This window comes from Grammomys surdaster, unplaced genomic scaffold (genome assembly GCF_004785775.1).
Source record: "Grammomys surdaster isolate TR1022 unplaced genomic scaffold, NIH_TR_1.0 201, whole genome shotgun sequence".
Lineage (NCBI taxonomy): Eukaryota > Metazoa > Chordata > Mammalia > Rodentia > Muridae > Grammomys > Grammomys surdaster.
The window spans coordinates 9,877,893-9,893,007 of record NW_021604646.1 but is presented as its reverse complement, the minus strand read 5'-3'; the positions used below and the strand labels follow the sequence as shown (position 1 = coordinate 9,893,007).

Here is a 15,115-nt window from a genome sequence, read left to right as displayed (position 1 = left end):
TCTCACTTGTCCTTTTAGACTCATATCACAATTAAAGATTAACTACTAATACATAATCTGATTTGATATCAATGAAAAAAATTACAAATGATGTCATTCTGACATTCTCTTGCCTCCTAGAAGCTCTAAATTTTTTTCAGGCCACACAACATGCCCTGCTCTCATTTCCCCAAAAGGAGAGTGTTTATCCCTTAGCCATTTGCCCACTTATTCACCTGGACCCATGAGAGTGGATGATGAAAATGTGGGCTGTATACACGTTGTGTATATAGACTGTTCCTCATGCTTGAGAATAAAATCATGTGCTTTGCAAAAAGATACATAAATGGAACCAAGGAATAACATATGAAGTTAGATCAGGCAGATGCAGAAAGACAAGGATCAAAGGTTGAAACATCGTTAATGGTTGACTTGAGATTTCAGTACCCACCTTTGAACCATCACACTGTAACTTCACACTGCAGTGTAAGTTACATGAAATTTGTAATGAAGTAACACACTATAATTCTGCCTCACTCCTTTGGTACTGCTCTTCCTTGCTTTCTCATCTCCAGAGAGTCATCCCACTCTGGTGCACCCACCAGCTGACTTCTGTTACTTGTTATAGAGCATCTACTGACTCAACACTGGTAAGGAGTGGATTATATAGTTGTTGTCTTATCTTAACCTTAGAACCCTGGTTGTCTCAGATGAAGTCTCATCAGTGACCCTGTTTCTCAGCAGCAGTAAAAGCTCTCTGATGACTTAGGTCCAGTAATGTGTTCTGTTCATGCAATAGGTTTTAGAACTTTACAACATTTTCCCTTGGCTGCAATAAGCCTTCATCTGGTATCTGAAGATTCCCCCATATGGACAGAGTATGGTTCCCTGATGGAAAGGGAATAGTAGTGTGCTTTGTGCCTGAATCCCAGAAGCAAATTTTATCCTAGTCTTGCAACATGTCCTCAGACTTATTCATAAACACCTGGTAGACATCTGCAGAGGAGTCTGGGAAGGAAGTAAGCTTCTTCTTGGGTCTGTGGTTCTCAATCAATTCTGCATTCTTATTTAGGCCACACATTGCCTTTAGCACTTAGAAAACACTGGTGATTCTCATTATATTTAGGAGACCATCTCCCTGTAAAGAGAAAGTGAGACATCTTCAAATCTGCTGTGAAAAGGTGTCTCCTGAGCACAACAGCCTTTTAATCTGAAAGGCTAAGAATATCTGTAAAAGATTCCTCAGGAACCTATAAAAGACAAAGACACGTAGATGGTCACTAGACTAGCATTTGTGAGTCCAGCCACTCTCTGTATCCTCAAACAAACAAACAAAAAACTAAAAAACAACTAAAACCTGCCAAGACAGATATTGATCCAATTCTAATTTTCAAAACAATGTTTTATTTTTACAAGTTGAAGAGGATAAATATTTCCTCTTTAATACATTTGTACATAATACCATATAAGGTTATAGCCTGAAAGATAAGAAGTGTTATTTCTCTAAAAAATCTTCTGTGGACTAATACTTCTTGGGCTCCAGGTTCTCAAACACAGCTGATCCTCCTGATCAGAGTTCAACATGTTCTCTGTTGGATGGCCTCTCTGCTGCCTCCTTGGCCCTGAGCTCAGCCCAAAAAGCCACTTCTTTGTCCTTTAGCCTCTGGGCTGCTTGAGTTGAGGCACCAATCTTCAGGTAGCCTTCCTTCTGGTCATATTCTGGCCAATGGGGCAGCCCTCCCCCATTAGGGTTCCTGTGAACAGAATTAAAAGAAAGGAAAAGAAATTCACCAAAGCAACTGTGTTGTACCTATGCTGCTTAGATTTTTTAAAAGTAAACCTTGGTGGATCTCTGCCAAGAAGCTACCTTTGATACCTGTGCCATTTGTGCCAACTCTTTACCTCCTAGGGCAGTCTGTTCATGTTTAAAAAGTCCTGTGTTAGTTAGGTCTTAGCTCTCCTCCAAATCCTCCTGTGTTGAAACTGATGCTCAGCTAATCCTTCTGTTAGGACTAATGGAGGCATCAGGAGGTGGCACCTACTTGGGAGGGGTGGGTCACTGAAGGCCTGCTTTGCACCATGTTGGGTCTCCAAGTCCTTTATCTCAGTGCTTCTAGACTGCACACACACACACACACACACACACACACACACACACACACACACACAAAGAAACAAAAAACAAATCAAAACAATAAAACAATGTCAGTCTCCTGAGTGCCAAGAAATCCGGCTCTCACCTAAAGCCACTACAGTCCATTTTGTCACTTTGTCAAAGTGAAAATTTCAAGAGAAAGTCAGAGCCAAAATTAAACCTTCATCCTTTAAGTTGATAAACCTTGGACATTTTGGCTCAGCAATTGAAAGACGATAACACATAGGAATAGTACTAAAAATACTCCTAAAAAGTAGATCTCTGTAAGATTAATTCCCTTCCCACAATGTGGTTCTGGAGAACTTTTTTTTTCTTTTTCTTTTTTCTTTCCTTTTTTTTTAACTGGTCTGTGAAGGAGTTTGGGAAGTTTGGGGTGTAGTGTATAGAATGCATAATGAAGTGAGTGGGATTTATAGGGGATTCTTGGAGGTTCTAATAGGGAAGAAAGGAAGAGAAGTCAAGCTCAAGATGGTTCAGAAGAGAAGGACATCTGGATCAGAGGCCATTCATGTTCCATTCTCACATAGATTTGTCTATTTTGTCCATTCTGCTGTATTATGGGGTACTGAGTTTAAGGACCCCCCTCAATTTGTAGAGTATTCACGGTGGAGTACGTTCAAAAGTACAATAGCATCTAGATAGTATAGTGAGGTTTGTTTTGTTCTGATCTTAGTTATATTTCCATTGAGATTCACAAGAAAACCAAACAACATGAAGATTAAAAAAACATAGTCATGCCAAACAATAACAACAAAAACCAAGCAAACCCTCAAAGACCAAACCTCTCAACACCCCTACCACCATAGCCAAGGACTCTGATTAAGGCTTTGTGGAAGCAGAGTGCCATTGTCAAGGAGATTGCCTCATTAAGAGAAGCCAGAGTTGCATGCACCAGGATGAAAATGAAAGCTGGCCAGGGACTTCTCAGGAGTTGGCCCTGTCTTTGTTATTTATACCTGGAGCTGTTTCTCTACTTTCAGACCACAGCTATCATAGACATACAATGTAACGGTATGAACTTCTTCCAAAGATGCTTTTCTGAGAATGTTCCACTAGAAGTCTCTGTCCTCAGGGTAGCCTGGAGAATTAATTCTCTGATTTTTTTCCCTTCATGTTTGGACACGCAATGACTGTTCAAGAGGATGTCCCATAGAATCTGGGGATATCTGACAATGTAGGTAAACCTTGGTGATATCCACATGGATGTGGTTTTGACAGCATGCAGAATGCAAGATCAATGAGGTCATCAAGGCTTCTGCATAGATTGCAAAGGAAAGAGCTGGGGCCATCAAGTGTGTAGAAGGTTTGCAGTCCCTGCTAACAGCATTTTAAAAGCATGATGCTTAAAGTTATGAGAGTAAAGTTGATGTGACTCAGTATACAGAGTATAGTGAGTTAGGAGGGCCAGGACTTGAACCTTCTACCTAGGGTTTGATCAGGCCATGAGCACAACCAACCCAAGAAAGGCTGTGGGAGACAAACACTTTGGGGGAAGGGCTTCCTAATCCTTTCAGAACTCACACCAACCAAAAGATGTCTGGATGCCAGACATGGAGCCTCGGGGATTAATATTAGCCCTCTTATACTTGATTGTCAGCTGAATGTGCTCCTGGGATATGGTGGGAACTCTAAGAGGTAGGCTTAGTTGAAAGTAGCTGATCCTAAGGGACATGACCCTGATGAGTATTTTGGGACCCTCAACTTTTTTTTTTCTATCTCTACTGCCTGCCAGTGAGATGGAGAGACAAAGAGATCTAGGCATTTCACTAAACCACCATGTTCTATACTGACAAAAACCTGAGCAAATAGGTCAAATGAAAGAGAATTGAAGCCTCTGGATCTATAAGCCAAAATTTACATCCCTTCACTATCTAAAAAGCTCACCATACCTCCAAATATGATTATTGTAGCCTTCATTGGAGTGGTATGGTCACGGAAACAGGTGGTTGGCCATTCAAACATTAGAAAACACCCCTCTCCAACAAGCTTGAAAACACCACACCCCCAGATCTGTCCCTTCTTTGTTACAAGACTTACCCATTCCGAGCAAAGTTGGCCCAGAATTTCATCACCATCTTGCTGAGGTTGGTCTCCTCTTCTGAGGCGCCATCTGTTGGGAAGAAGGAGTAAGTAAGCTTCAGCTACTTACCAAGTGGCTTTCTTGTTTGTTTGTTTGTTTGTTTGTTCAGCAGTCACATAGCAGGAGGGATTCTGGTCATTGTCATCATCTTCGGACCTTGTTAGAAGATCAGAGTCTTGATCTATTTCCCATCTTACTATGTTAAAACCTACCTTCTAAGAACATGCTGGTTGATAGTCTAAACTTCACATTAAGAATAGGTTCCTACTTACTGGCTTCCTTTGTCACCCATGACCCAAAACCACAATTGAAGTTTCCTCAGTCTTTGTAGGGTTGCTCTTGGGTCTTCTCTTAATCTTTTTCTCCAAAATTCCTAAGACACCCAAAAACAGGGAGAGGCTCACAGAAACATGAGTTGAATTGCTATTTACATATAACTACTGAAAAGCAATGCATTGAAGACAGCTGTGAAATCTTCCCTTAAGTATCACATTAAAAAAGACAGCAAACATATGACCCAGATATATTGATAGACAGATGGGTAAAATATGATAGCCCTTGTTCAGGGTTAGAAATTAACTGTGTCCTCACTCATATCCCAGCAGCTATTATGGGAGAAAAGTCCATAAGTCACACCCTTCCCTCAATATGAAGCTTGTGGCTTGCCTGTCTTCTCTATTACTGGCATTATGGGTCATGATTCTGAGAGTAAATATGGCTGGGGACACATGAACGAACAAAAGCTTCCTTCATGTGTGTGAATGATCAAGGCTTACTCCTAGCATATTTCAACCCAGCTACAGGGTGGCAGGAAAGCTAACTGGAGAAATAGAGAAACTAGGACAAGGGTTTGTCCAGGACACAAATTCAGGCCTCCTAATGCCCAGGCCAGGGGCAGCAAAGAAACATTACCTTTTAAAAATGGAGTTCCAAATACTGAGAAGATTTCATCACCATGGTCTCCTAACACTTCCTTGGGTCTCATGGCTGATACAAAGCTTGGGCGATACTCAAATTCATACATGTAGGTGGAGGCTCCAGCATCTGTGGAGACATGGATTCATGCAGAGTTCACAATGTCCACTACACACCTGCTTGGTGTCAAGACCAATATTAATATTCTCCAGATTATGTGCATGAGTGTGTATACACATACACTTGTTTTAGGTATAATTCTTTTACCTGACTTACTTATTGTTAGTTTTGCTTTGTTTTATTTTATTTTTAGTAACATTTCAAAAAGGTTAGTTCTCTTTATAATTGTTCTTTCATATAATTATTTGCAATCTCTTACATTTATTTTACATACATTCAGAAGGTACACTATATTGTACCTTCTACCTTACCAGAATAGACCTTCTGAGGCTGCCCCTCAATTTTCTGTACCCCCAAAAACCTTCTACTCTTTACTTCCTTACCCACTACAGTCTTCCTTCTACCTAGCATATTTCTATCCTATATACATTCTACTGACCTATGTTTACTATCTTATCTTATTCATGACTCTTTCTTTGTTTTACTAATTAATAATGGCATCCCATTACACAATCTACAAGACACACCTTTCTCCAACTAGTACCCGTTTACATCCTCTGAATCCAAATGGAGATACAAATACCAGGTATAGTGGTTTCCAATAGGTAGGCTAAAGTGATATTGGAAATGGTAATTCATTGCAACAAGTTAAAGCTCAGTGAAAAGCCACATTAATAAAACAGATCATGAGGAGGACAAAGTATCAGGACTTGAAGAAAACCTAGAGGAATCAGAGCAGTCAGTTAACTTTAATGATACCATTTTTTTAAAAACCCATAAACAGACCCAAAGCATGGAGAGATGGAGACCCAGAGAGCTTTAAGGCTGCAAGAGAAGACCAGACATGTAAATAATGAGCATATAAGGAGATTTCCAAGCACAAAGCACAGAAAGTATTTTCAAAAATCACATAGGAGTAAAGTACCCCCAAATCTAAAGAGATGCCTATTAGCATACAAGAGTCTCACCGAATCCAAAATAAGGATATACCAAATAGGAGAAAATAAAAGAACTTTTTCTGTCATATCATAATTGAAGTGCTGAAAAAAAACAGAACAGAAAATTACATTGAACAATGTTGTAGGAAGATTTAAGGTGGGAGGAGTAAGGAGAGGAAGAGGAGGAGTAGGGAGGGGAAGAGGAGAAGGAAGAGGAGGAGCTCAGAGAGGAACAGTACAAGAGAGAGGGTAACATGGAGGCAGATGTTCACGTGTACCTGGGAGTCAAAGGTAGTTGGTATATCTAGATTCAGTATTGAATTATGTCTCTGATTATATGGATACCTTTTTATTGATCATTATCAGTATATAAAGCCTTTGGATAATCTAAGCATTAGAGTCTTTTTGTACCTAGCTCGCATGGTTGACCAAATGGTCTGGGTAATGCCCATCCTTGCGGAGACTGCGTGGGATATTGGCAGAGCCATCTCCTACACTGGCATCTCAAGAGTGGCAGGCCTGGTGTTTCTGGCTGACCATTTCTAGCTGTGGTGTGCACTTATCCTCTGGACACGGCACATGGCACATGGCACATGGCAGCTGAGCCAGGCAGAGCCACCACAGTTAAGACTTGACCAGTGGCTGTTTTTAATTGCTTCCCTCAACACAATTTAAGAGAGAATGTTGAATCATATAAAGAAAGGCCATTTGGATTTATACCTGATTATTTGACAGAATCTGTTCAATTCAGGAAAGATAAAAAAGATTGATATTGAGTTCTGAAAGAAAACAGCTGCAAACTCAATAAACTATCTGTTGTAGCTGAAGGGAAACCTAAAACTTTCCATTCCAGGAGCAGGCTAATGAAATTAATAAGCTCTGAAATACCTCTTCAAAGGGTACATTCAGGAGTACTTCAGACTAAAGAGAAGGATGAACTCCTTGAAGAGACCACTGGACCAAAAAATGATATTAGTGTAGTCAGTACACAGAAAGCAAAACACCACCACAAAACGAGCAAGGAGAGGCATCAATATACAATACACCTTTGAAAATAACATCAAAGCTCTTTATTATCCAAATAAAAATATATAAATAGCAGTTGGTGTAAGAAGACAGGCTCTGTCTTTTTTGCTGCCTCCAGGAAAACACACCTCCTATCAACAGAGACACTACTTCGGGGTAAAAGGGTAGGGAGAAAAATGTTTTAAGTGACTGAAACCAGGAAAACAAAAGGTCTAGATATTCTGATTTTAGACAAAATAGACTTCAAACCAAAAGAAGTCAGAGGAGACAAAGAAGATCAATCACTTCATACTGATCAAGGGAACAATGTACCAAGAGGACATTTCAATTCTAAACATTGTGCCAAAAAAAGTGTAGCCAATTTCTAAAACAAATTCTGTTAGGTATAAAATACCTATTAATCTTAACACAGCAGGTAACAACAATACCTCATTCTGACCCAAGGACAAGTCATCTAGATGAAAGAAAATGAAACAGAGATGCCTTACAGTCAAATGACATCATTAATAGATCAGACACCTAGAGGTGACCCACCCAAACACTTCAGGAAAAAACACTCTCATGGAACTTTCCTAAAGTAATTTATGGTTTGGGACAAAAGTCAAGTATTCTCATACGAAATCCAAAAGCTTCTTGTATTTCTTCTGACAATGGAATAAACTAGGAATCAACAGCAAGAAAAACAATAGAGAATGCTCAAACTCATAGAGAGTAAGTAACATACTATTCAATGACGAATGCATCATAGAAGAAGTCAAGCAGTTAAAAAAAATAATTCCTAGAACTAAATAGAATGAGACCACAATACACCAAAGCCTTCTTGATAAAGTAAAGACAGCCCTAAGAGCAAAGTTCTTTAGATCTGAGTCCCTACAGTAAAAATCAGAGAGGGAATGTCAAGAGAGCTCAGCAGGTAATGATGCCCGAAGCACAGATGAGATGACCTTAGCTCAACCTCCAGAGCCCAGGCAAAGATGGAAGGAGAGAAGCAACTCCTTGTCTTTTGACCTAGATAAGCACATCATGGCACCTGTGAGAAATGGCTCCTGGTGGGTAAACACACACCTGTTTTGCCTTTCCAGAAAAGGAGCCTAAGGTACTCCTTCTCCTTGTGCTCTAGAGCTCCCCATTGTCAGGTAAGATGGAAACATGCGGGGCTGCTCTCCAGATTAAGGTCTGTATTTTCTCTACATCATCTTATCTCCCAATGGTGTTTTCTGGCAGTATCTGCTAAACTAAGCTGCATGTGGACCTTTTCCTCATGCTAGATCTTTCCTAGCAGGAAAGGCAGAACAGCACTGCTGGCTATATGGAATCAACTTTTGAGACCTGATCTCAATATCTTTCATATCTACCTATGCCAAGAGGTAGGGGTCAGAAACCTTGAAGTTGAAATTGTATTCATCTCCCATCTGACACCTGAAACTCACCTCTGTGGCTTCGAGACACCATCACTGATGGGACACCAATTACCACATCTGCAATCAAGTCCTGGAACAGGTCTTTCTTTTTGGCAGGATCATCTGTCCCTCCTAAATATTTTTCAGAGGCCACTGGAATCATATTCTCAGAGATTTTCTGAAATGTATCAGAAAGTGACTAGCTGGGTGAGGGATGGGGCTTCTGCAGCCAGTTAAGAAGGATTCATCAATGCTAAACTACCTCACTGCTTACCAAATCCTCCCCGTTGCCCATGGAAGACTGGAATAAACTCTTAAACTCTTTGGCTTCACTTTCTCTTAATGTTGATGTTCAATAATCACTATTTGCGTTCAGGTATCTACTCTGTGTACTATTGTTATGTCACTTGCTTTGGTGGAATCACCATGCCTGAAGAGACCTCATATATTAAAATACTGTTCTTCAGTTCCTATAGAAAAACATGACTTGAAATATTTGCTTTTTTTTTTTAAATCTCACCCCTGGTCCTCTTGAGAAAAGTAATTTATTGCTATTTTCCAATGTTCTCTGGGGAAAACACATAATTTATAGCCACATCATAAAGTTCAGAATTAACTTTTCTTGGAAAATGAAAACAAGGAATACATGGGTCATATGATTTGCTACTTTGTAATTTTTCTTTAAATTTACAAAGCTTATAATATCTATTAACCTATAGATTATAGAAGCCATATATCATAAAAACAAATGTAAAATTTATAAGTATCCAGGTATCTGATTTGCATCCAAATAACTCCATAAGGAAGTCTTGAGCATCCAGTGCCTAGATGCTTGTTTGTGATAGCCTCCATGGTCTTGGTTTGGCTAACTTTAAAAATAAATCTTTTCCTCTAAAACGTATCCTGAACTCAACGAAGTTTTGACATGGGAGTCACAAATATGCGTTCCTATGCACCTGGGTGGTTAAATGGGTAAATGAAAAATGCAGAAGCTTAAGCATAGGTTTTCCACCATCAAACTGGTCTGTGATTAGAGAACACCACCAACCTTCTTTCCTTCTTAACCAATTCCCACAACTCCCCAGAGTCTTACAAGTGTTGGGTAGGACTTCCACAAGAGGGAATTGGCTGTCTTCTGGTCCATTTTGCCTTCAGCGAGTGGATAGCCCATAAACTGTTAAACAAATGATTAGCTTTGTGAATTATGGAGAAGTATGAAGAGTCAAAAGACCAATCAAGCAAAAACCAAAGTGGAATGAGGTGGAATTGGGGGGTCTTGACAGGCATGGGAGTTTACGTTTTTGAGAAAAACGTTAACAAAAGCAATGCACATATATAAATGATTACAACTAATACAGAGAGGGCACTTAATAAAAGTATTGATCACATCAGAAGCTACAATGTTCCTCAAGATCGGAGGCAAACATTCAGGCCAGGATCACATAGAAGCTAAAGGATCAGAGACAGAGGACACAACCCACACCCCTGACACCCTCAGACTCAGGAGAAAAGAGGAAATGAAACCAAATATTATGTTTGTGTGTCTATGTTCATATGATTCCCACCCCAGGTCCTCCTGTGTTGGAGAACCTTGCTATTAAGGTAGCAGTTCCCTACTTCCCCATGATTACATGACTTTCTGAGGTTGGTGTGAAGTGGGGGACTCCATTTCTCATTTTCCTGCCTCTTTTTGTTTTTGTCTGGACAGTGTCCCTGGACACAGGTGGCTGGCCTTGGCTGGCCTTGTCTGAAAAGTGATCTTGTACAGAATTCTCTTGTACAAGGCTGCGGAACTCAGTAGACATGTACCACTCTGGCTCCCAGCCTGCATGATAATTAGATGATGTACTATAAGCAATCAGCTCTTTCAGCTCACTTGATGTCATGGCCAATTAGACCTTTCCAGTCATAACCTTAAAAAGCCCTTATATACCCTACCCTATCTCTGAAACAATAAAGTAGACTCATCACAGCAGTGGCCTCTAGAGGTCCTTCCATTAATATTTGTGGCCATTTGAACCTTGCTCTCACCTCTGCCCCCTTTCTCCCAACAGGCTGGTAGTTAACAGCCTCCAGGGAAAAAGGGGGTGCACACTGCTGCAAAACGCTGGGGAGGTGCTAAGCCTGCCCATGTCAGCACTCGGAGATCTGTTCTGGTTTCAGCATACCTTCTAACACAGAATCCACACCCCAGGATAATACCAGGACCCTAAAATTCCTGCTTGAGAGAGCTCAGCATTGCCAATAGAAAGCTTGGTGGTAGGCAGCCATGGTCCTGAGCCACTAGAGTAGTTACTTTAGAAAGATTTCAACTATTAATTCCATCTCTGGCCCAGATATAAATGAGCACTTCAAATGACTTCATCAAGGAGTCTCAAAATAAATTTACTTGGAAAGTTTTAAGCCTCTTTGAATTATAGTCATCTGGGTACATAACATGTGATTAGAGCAGGGAGGATGATGGTTGATTAAGAAGTCTGTATATTCTCACCGTTGGAATAATCCAGCCAAACTCTTGCTTGTTGATGCCAACTATATAGGGGACAGTGTTGAAATTCTTCTCAGCCAGGATCTCTTCTGGTGCCTTTGGCAGCACCACTCCATCAATCACAGCAGGGAGGAAGGGATAGCTCTAGGGAAGAAAGAAATTTAACCTCTATTTAATATTGAGCTGTCTATTAAATCTGTGCTTTCTTTGGATATTTGAGAGCTTAGTCAGCTCAAAAACCCCAGTGGCTATGGCCACAAAAACTCAGTGTCTTAAGAAGGATGAAGTCTAGGACTCTTTACGTGGTCAGTGCTGCCAGGATGATGGTGGTAGGGAGGTCAAGAGGTCAACTTCTGTCCTAAGAAAAATATATACCTTAGAAAAATGTGTTTCAAAGTTTAGACTACATATTGAATTAAAAATATCCAGATATATGTTAATATGGGCTAGTATGTTAGGTAGGGTTAATTGGGTTATTGTACATAAGTCTGTAAGCTTACTGAAAATGTTGATTTAGCAAATGCTATGCAATTTCTCCAAGGAGAGTTAAGAGTTACTTCCTGGGAGTTTCTTGACACACAATTTTCATCATTTTTCTTTAGGAGTTAGTTTCTATTTAGTGACACCTTACATAACACACACCTCTTACAAATTATTAGTTTAAAATCAAGTTAATGTATAACAAAGGATGGTTCTCGAAAGGCATAAAATGTCTCTAATCATAGTTTAAGTGAATATAAATTTCATTGGTTTGTGTTTCACAATCCTGCTTTCTTTTCTCTTTTTCTTTTTCATTTCCCCCTTTCCTCTCCCTTCCAATCTTTATCACCTACATGATCACTTTTCAAAATGATGCCTTCCCTCTGCCACCTGATTGCAAGTCTCTGTTCTCTTTTCGATGCCCTGTGATGTTGCTTCATCAACACTGAACTCCAAGACCAAAAGCATCAGAGCTTAAGAAAGCTCACTCCTACATATTTCCACTGTAATGTGTCTCACATTCAGCCATGTTGGGGGAGGAAGCTGTTCATCACTATGTTTGAGAACATCTTAAAAAGAGAAACTACTTGGAACAATAACTAGTTGTCAAGATACAATGCTGTCAGGAGGCAGAGGGAGGGCATCATTCTGAAGAGTGATCATGTGGGTGATAAAGATAGGAACAGAGAGAAAGGGGGAAATGACAAAGAAAAGGAGAGAAGAAAGTAGAGCATGAAGAGGCTATTTCTGAATACAAGAAAGAAATCAAGAAGATACAGTATTTCCTTTTTGACTTCTTACAGGAGCTTGGGCATGACATGACTTGAGCTTCTTACTACCCAGTGCATATGGTGCAAAAGACTCTGACTGTGTCGTAAGTGTTGAATTGAGATTGCATGTACATTTTGGCAAGTGACTTCACAAATACAGACTTGATGAGTAATGAAGGCAGACTGAATGTGTTTATCTCTAAACCTGAGTGCTTTGTGACACAATGTTAGGTGTTAGAGTCCTGAGCTCTCTTCTCCAAATGTCTAAACTGAGACTTCATTCACTGTAAAACAAAAACAACAACAACAACAAAAAAACAATACAAGCATCAGCCATAATCAAGTAGGCTGACAAAATAGAATATGCCGTGGGCATAGTTGCTACTGACTTAGAAAAGTTGGACAGTGCAGGACATCTCCTTGGAGAACTGTTCATCTGAAGAAAAAATTTACTAGATCCACAAGGAACATGTTGTTTTGCCATCTGAGCAGGATCTGGGCAAGGACACTCTATACAAATAAGGGAAAGGGCAAGAATTTCCACACAAGTCTAAAGGCACAAGTCAAGGGAGCAGAGTCAGTGTGCTGAACTCACTCAGGACAGTCAAAAGGGCCTAGACTTGGAGGCTTCCCCTCCACAGGATTACAGAGAGAATCAGAAGGCAGAACACCCTTGCTCTGCAATATATGGCCTATCTCTGGTACTCAGAGATGTGTTCAAGTACTAGTCTCATGAAGGAAAGGTGTTTCTTTTTCTCAATACCTGTAACCCAGAAAGCAAAGTTCCTTAACACTTCTGGGTCTTCAAACAAAGTCAAGACTTTGTCATCAGAAGGAAAATGACATGTTATAATATGTTTTTCCACAAACAGGTCTGTTAACCTTATGAGAAATGGACATGAATGAAGAACATGGAGGTAGGAATACAGTAAAATCCAGACAGCGAAGGACCACATGGAGCAGCAAATGCAAGGAAGACTGATATTAGTTACTACAAGGCACACAGTAATTGCTAATACCAGCCATGAATAACCAAAGCTACTCTGTGAGGTCAAGTGCTTGACTTATGCCAATGGTGTCCTTCCTCCTCTTCATCATGACATGACGGTCAGCAAGACATCTCAGAAATTCCTTAAAAAAAAATATCCTGACTCCAATCACATCTCACTACTCCGCTGTAATATAAATTATTCCTACCTGGTCTTCCTGAACCTGTCCTGCCCCTGGCTTATACAGTAAATTTCTACAATGCTGTCTAAATGGACTTCATAGCTAGATATGATGCCCTATGATTCCATTCACAGAAAATTGAAAAGCAGAGACAGGAAGATCATAACTTCAATAACAGCCTAGATTTTGTAGTAAGATCATATCTCAAATCAAAACAAATAAAACCAAGATAGCATAAATATCCAAGATCTCATTTGAAATTCGCTGACAAGCTCTCTCTTGCTGAATCAAAATACAAGCCTTTCAAATGCTACCACACTTACCTCACCTCCTGAACCAGAAGCCCAAGCTTTCCTCACCATCTCCCCTCCCAGCATACTGGCTTCCTGCAGCAGACTTTTGCAGCTCTTCCCTCCTCTGCCTGTAATATTATCTCCAAATTTCCCATCATCTGGCTTTCTTCCTAGTCAAGCCATCTCTTTTCTGGGTATATCAAACTACTTGCCAGCTCTGTCCCCATCTCCTAATTTATCTTCTGTTTTATCACTACCATCACATACACCACATATTTGTCTGCTGTTATGCTCCCTCAGCTCCAGAATGGAAGCCTCCCAAAAGACACAGAGTACCATCTGGGTCACTGCTGTATCCCAGTTGCTAAATCACCTCTTGCCAATTGATGAAACATTGATGGTTAGCTTACTCTCATTTCATTTTCAGGGGAGTGACAGGGTGAGCTCTAGATGGGACTGTAGAGCTGCACAGCTAAAGTGGAAACCACTGCTGAGAGACAAAGGGCTGGAGATTTTGCACACTGCTGGTGTTTACTGGGTAGAAGGAGAAATCTGACTTCTTTGGCTTTCATATGCTCTTTATATCATTCACCACCCCTGTGTCCTGTCAGAACTCTGCCCCTTAGTAAAGGCTTTTCAGATCCTTCCTCAGGCATTTGACAGTAGAAGGTTCCATTACAGCATCCTCCCACAGGCCATTATGGGTGGAGGGGATGTAAACAAGAAGTGAGGGGTGAGCCCAGAAGACACACAGTTCCTGACCAGAAGCCCTGTACTACACGAGTCAGGCTAGCCACATCTCTGGTCTTTCTGTCTTTGTTAATATTGCAAGAACCTTCCCCTCTCAAGGGCACACAAAAAATGATTATTATACCACAGTGGAGATTTTACATTCATTCTTAGTGGGAGCTGAACGTTGTTAAGACTAAACGTTTGTAATCCAAGTGGGAGGCAGAAGATCCTTACCTCTTTTGGGTTTCCAAGTAAGTCCAGTTTAAAAAGATTCTATGAAGATAAAGACAGATAATGAGTTAAAAGCCTTCCATAAACAAAGGGTGATCATTTGAACTCTGACTCCAAGGTACATTGGTACCCCCTTCCCCAACTCTTCCCTGCATGTGTCATGTGGCAATGAGTTCAGGGTAGAACAGGATGAAGGAGGAGTATCAGAAGCAAGGGAGAAAAGCCACAGGACACAGAGTCAGGATTGATGAGTCCTGGAGACGATGTCTTCTCTCTGTGTCTATGTTCCTCTACATTCTGCCTGCCCATGCTTTCCTTCTGGTAACAATACCCCACCT

The 15,115-nt window shown here is 40.5% G+C and overlaps 1 protein-coding gene across 1 annotated transcript in view; it reads right to left on the bottom strand.

Moving 5' to 3' along the window:
- Positions 1–1,363: 1,363 nt before the first annotated feature.
- The window catches only part of LOC114623725 (carboxylesterase 1D-like), a 31,765-nt gene continuing 18,013 nt past the window's right edge, over positions 1,364–15,115 (bottom strand). The window contains exons 6-12 of the mRNA XM_028770420.1: positions 14,781–14,819; positions 11,105–11,245; positions 9,707–9,787; positions 8,644–8,791; positions 5,127–5,258; positions 4,172–4,244; positions 1,364–1,733 (exon numbers count right to left, since the gene is read on the bottom strand). Coding sequence (XP_028626253.1) covers positions 1,550–1,733; positions 4,172–4,244; positions 5,127–5,258; positions 8,644–8,791; positions 9,707–9,787; positions 11,105–11,245; positions 14,781–14,819 — 798 coding nt within the window. The 3' untranslated portion in view covers positions 1,364–1,549. The remainder of the gene's footprint in view (positions 1,734–4,171; positions 4,245–5,126; positions 5,259–8,643; positions 8,792–9,706; positions 9,788–11,104; positions 11,246–14,780; positions 14,820–15,115) is intronic.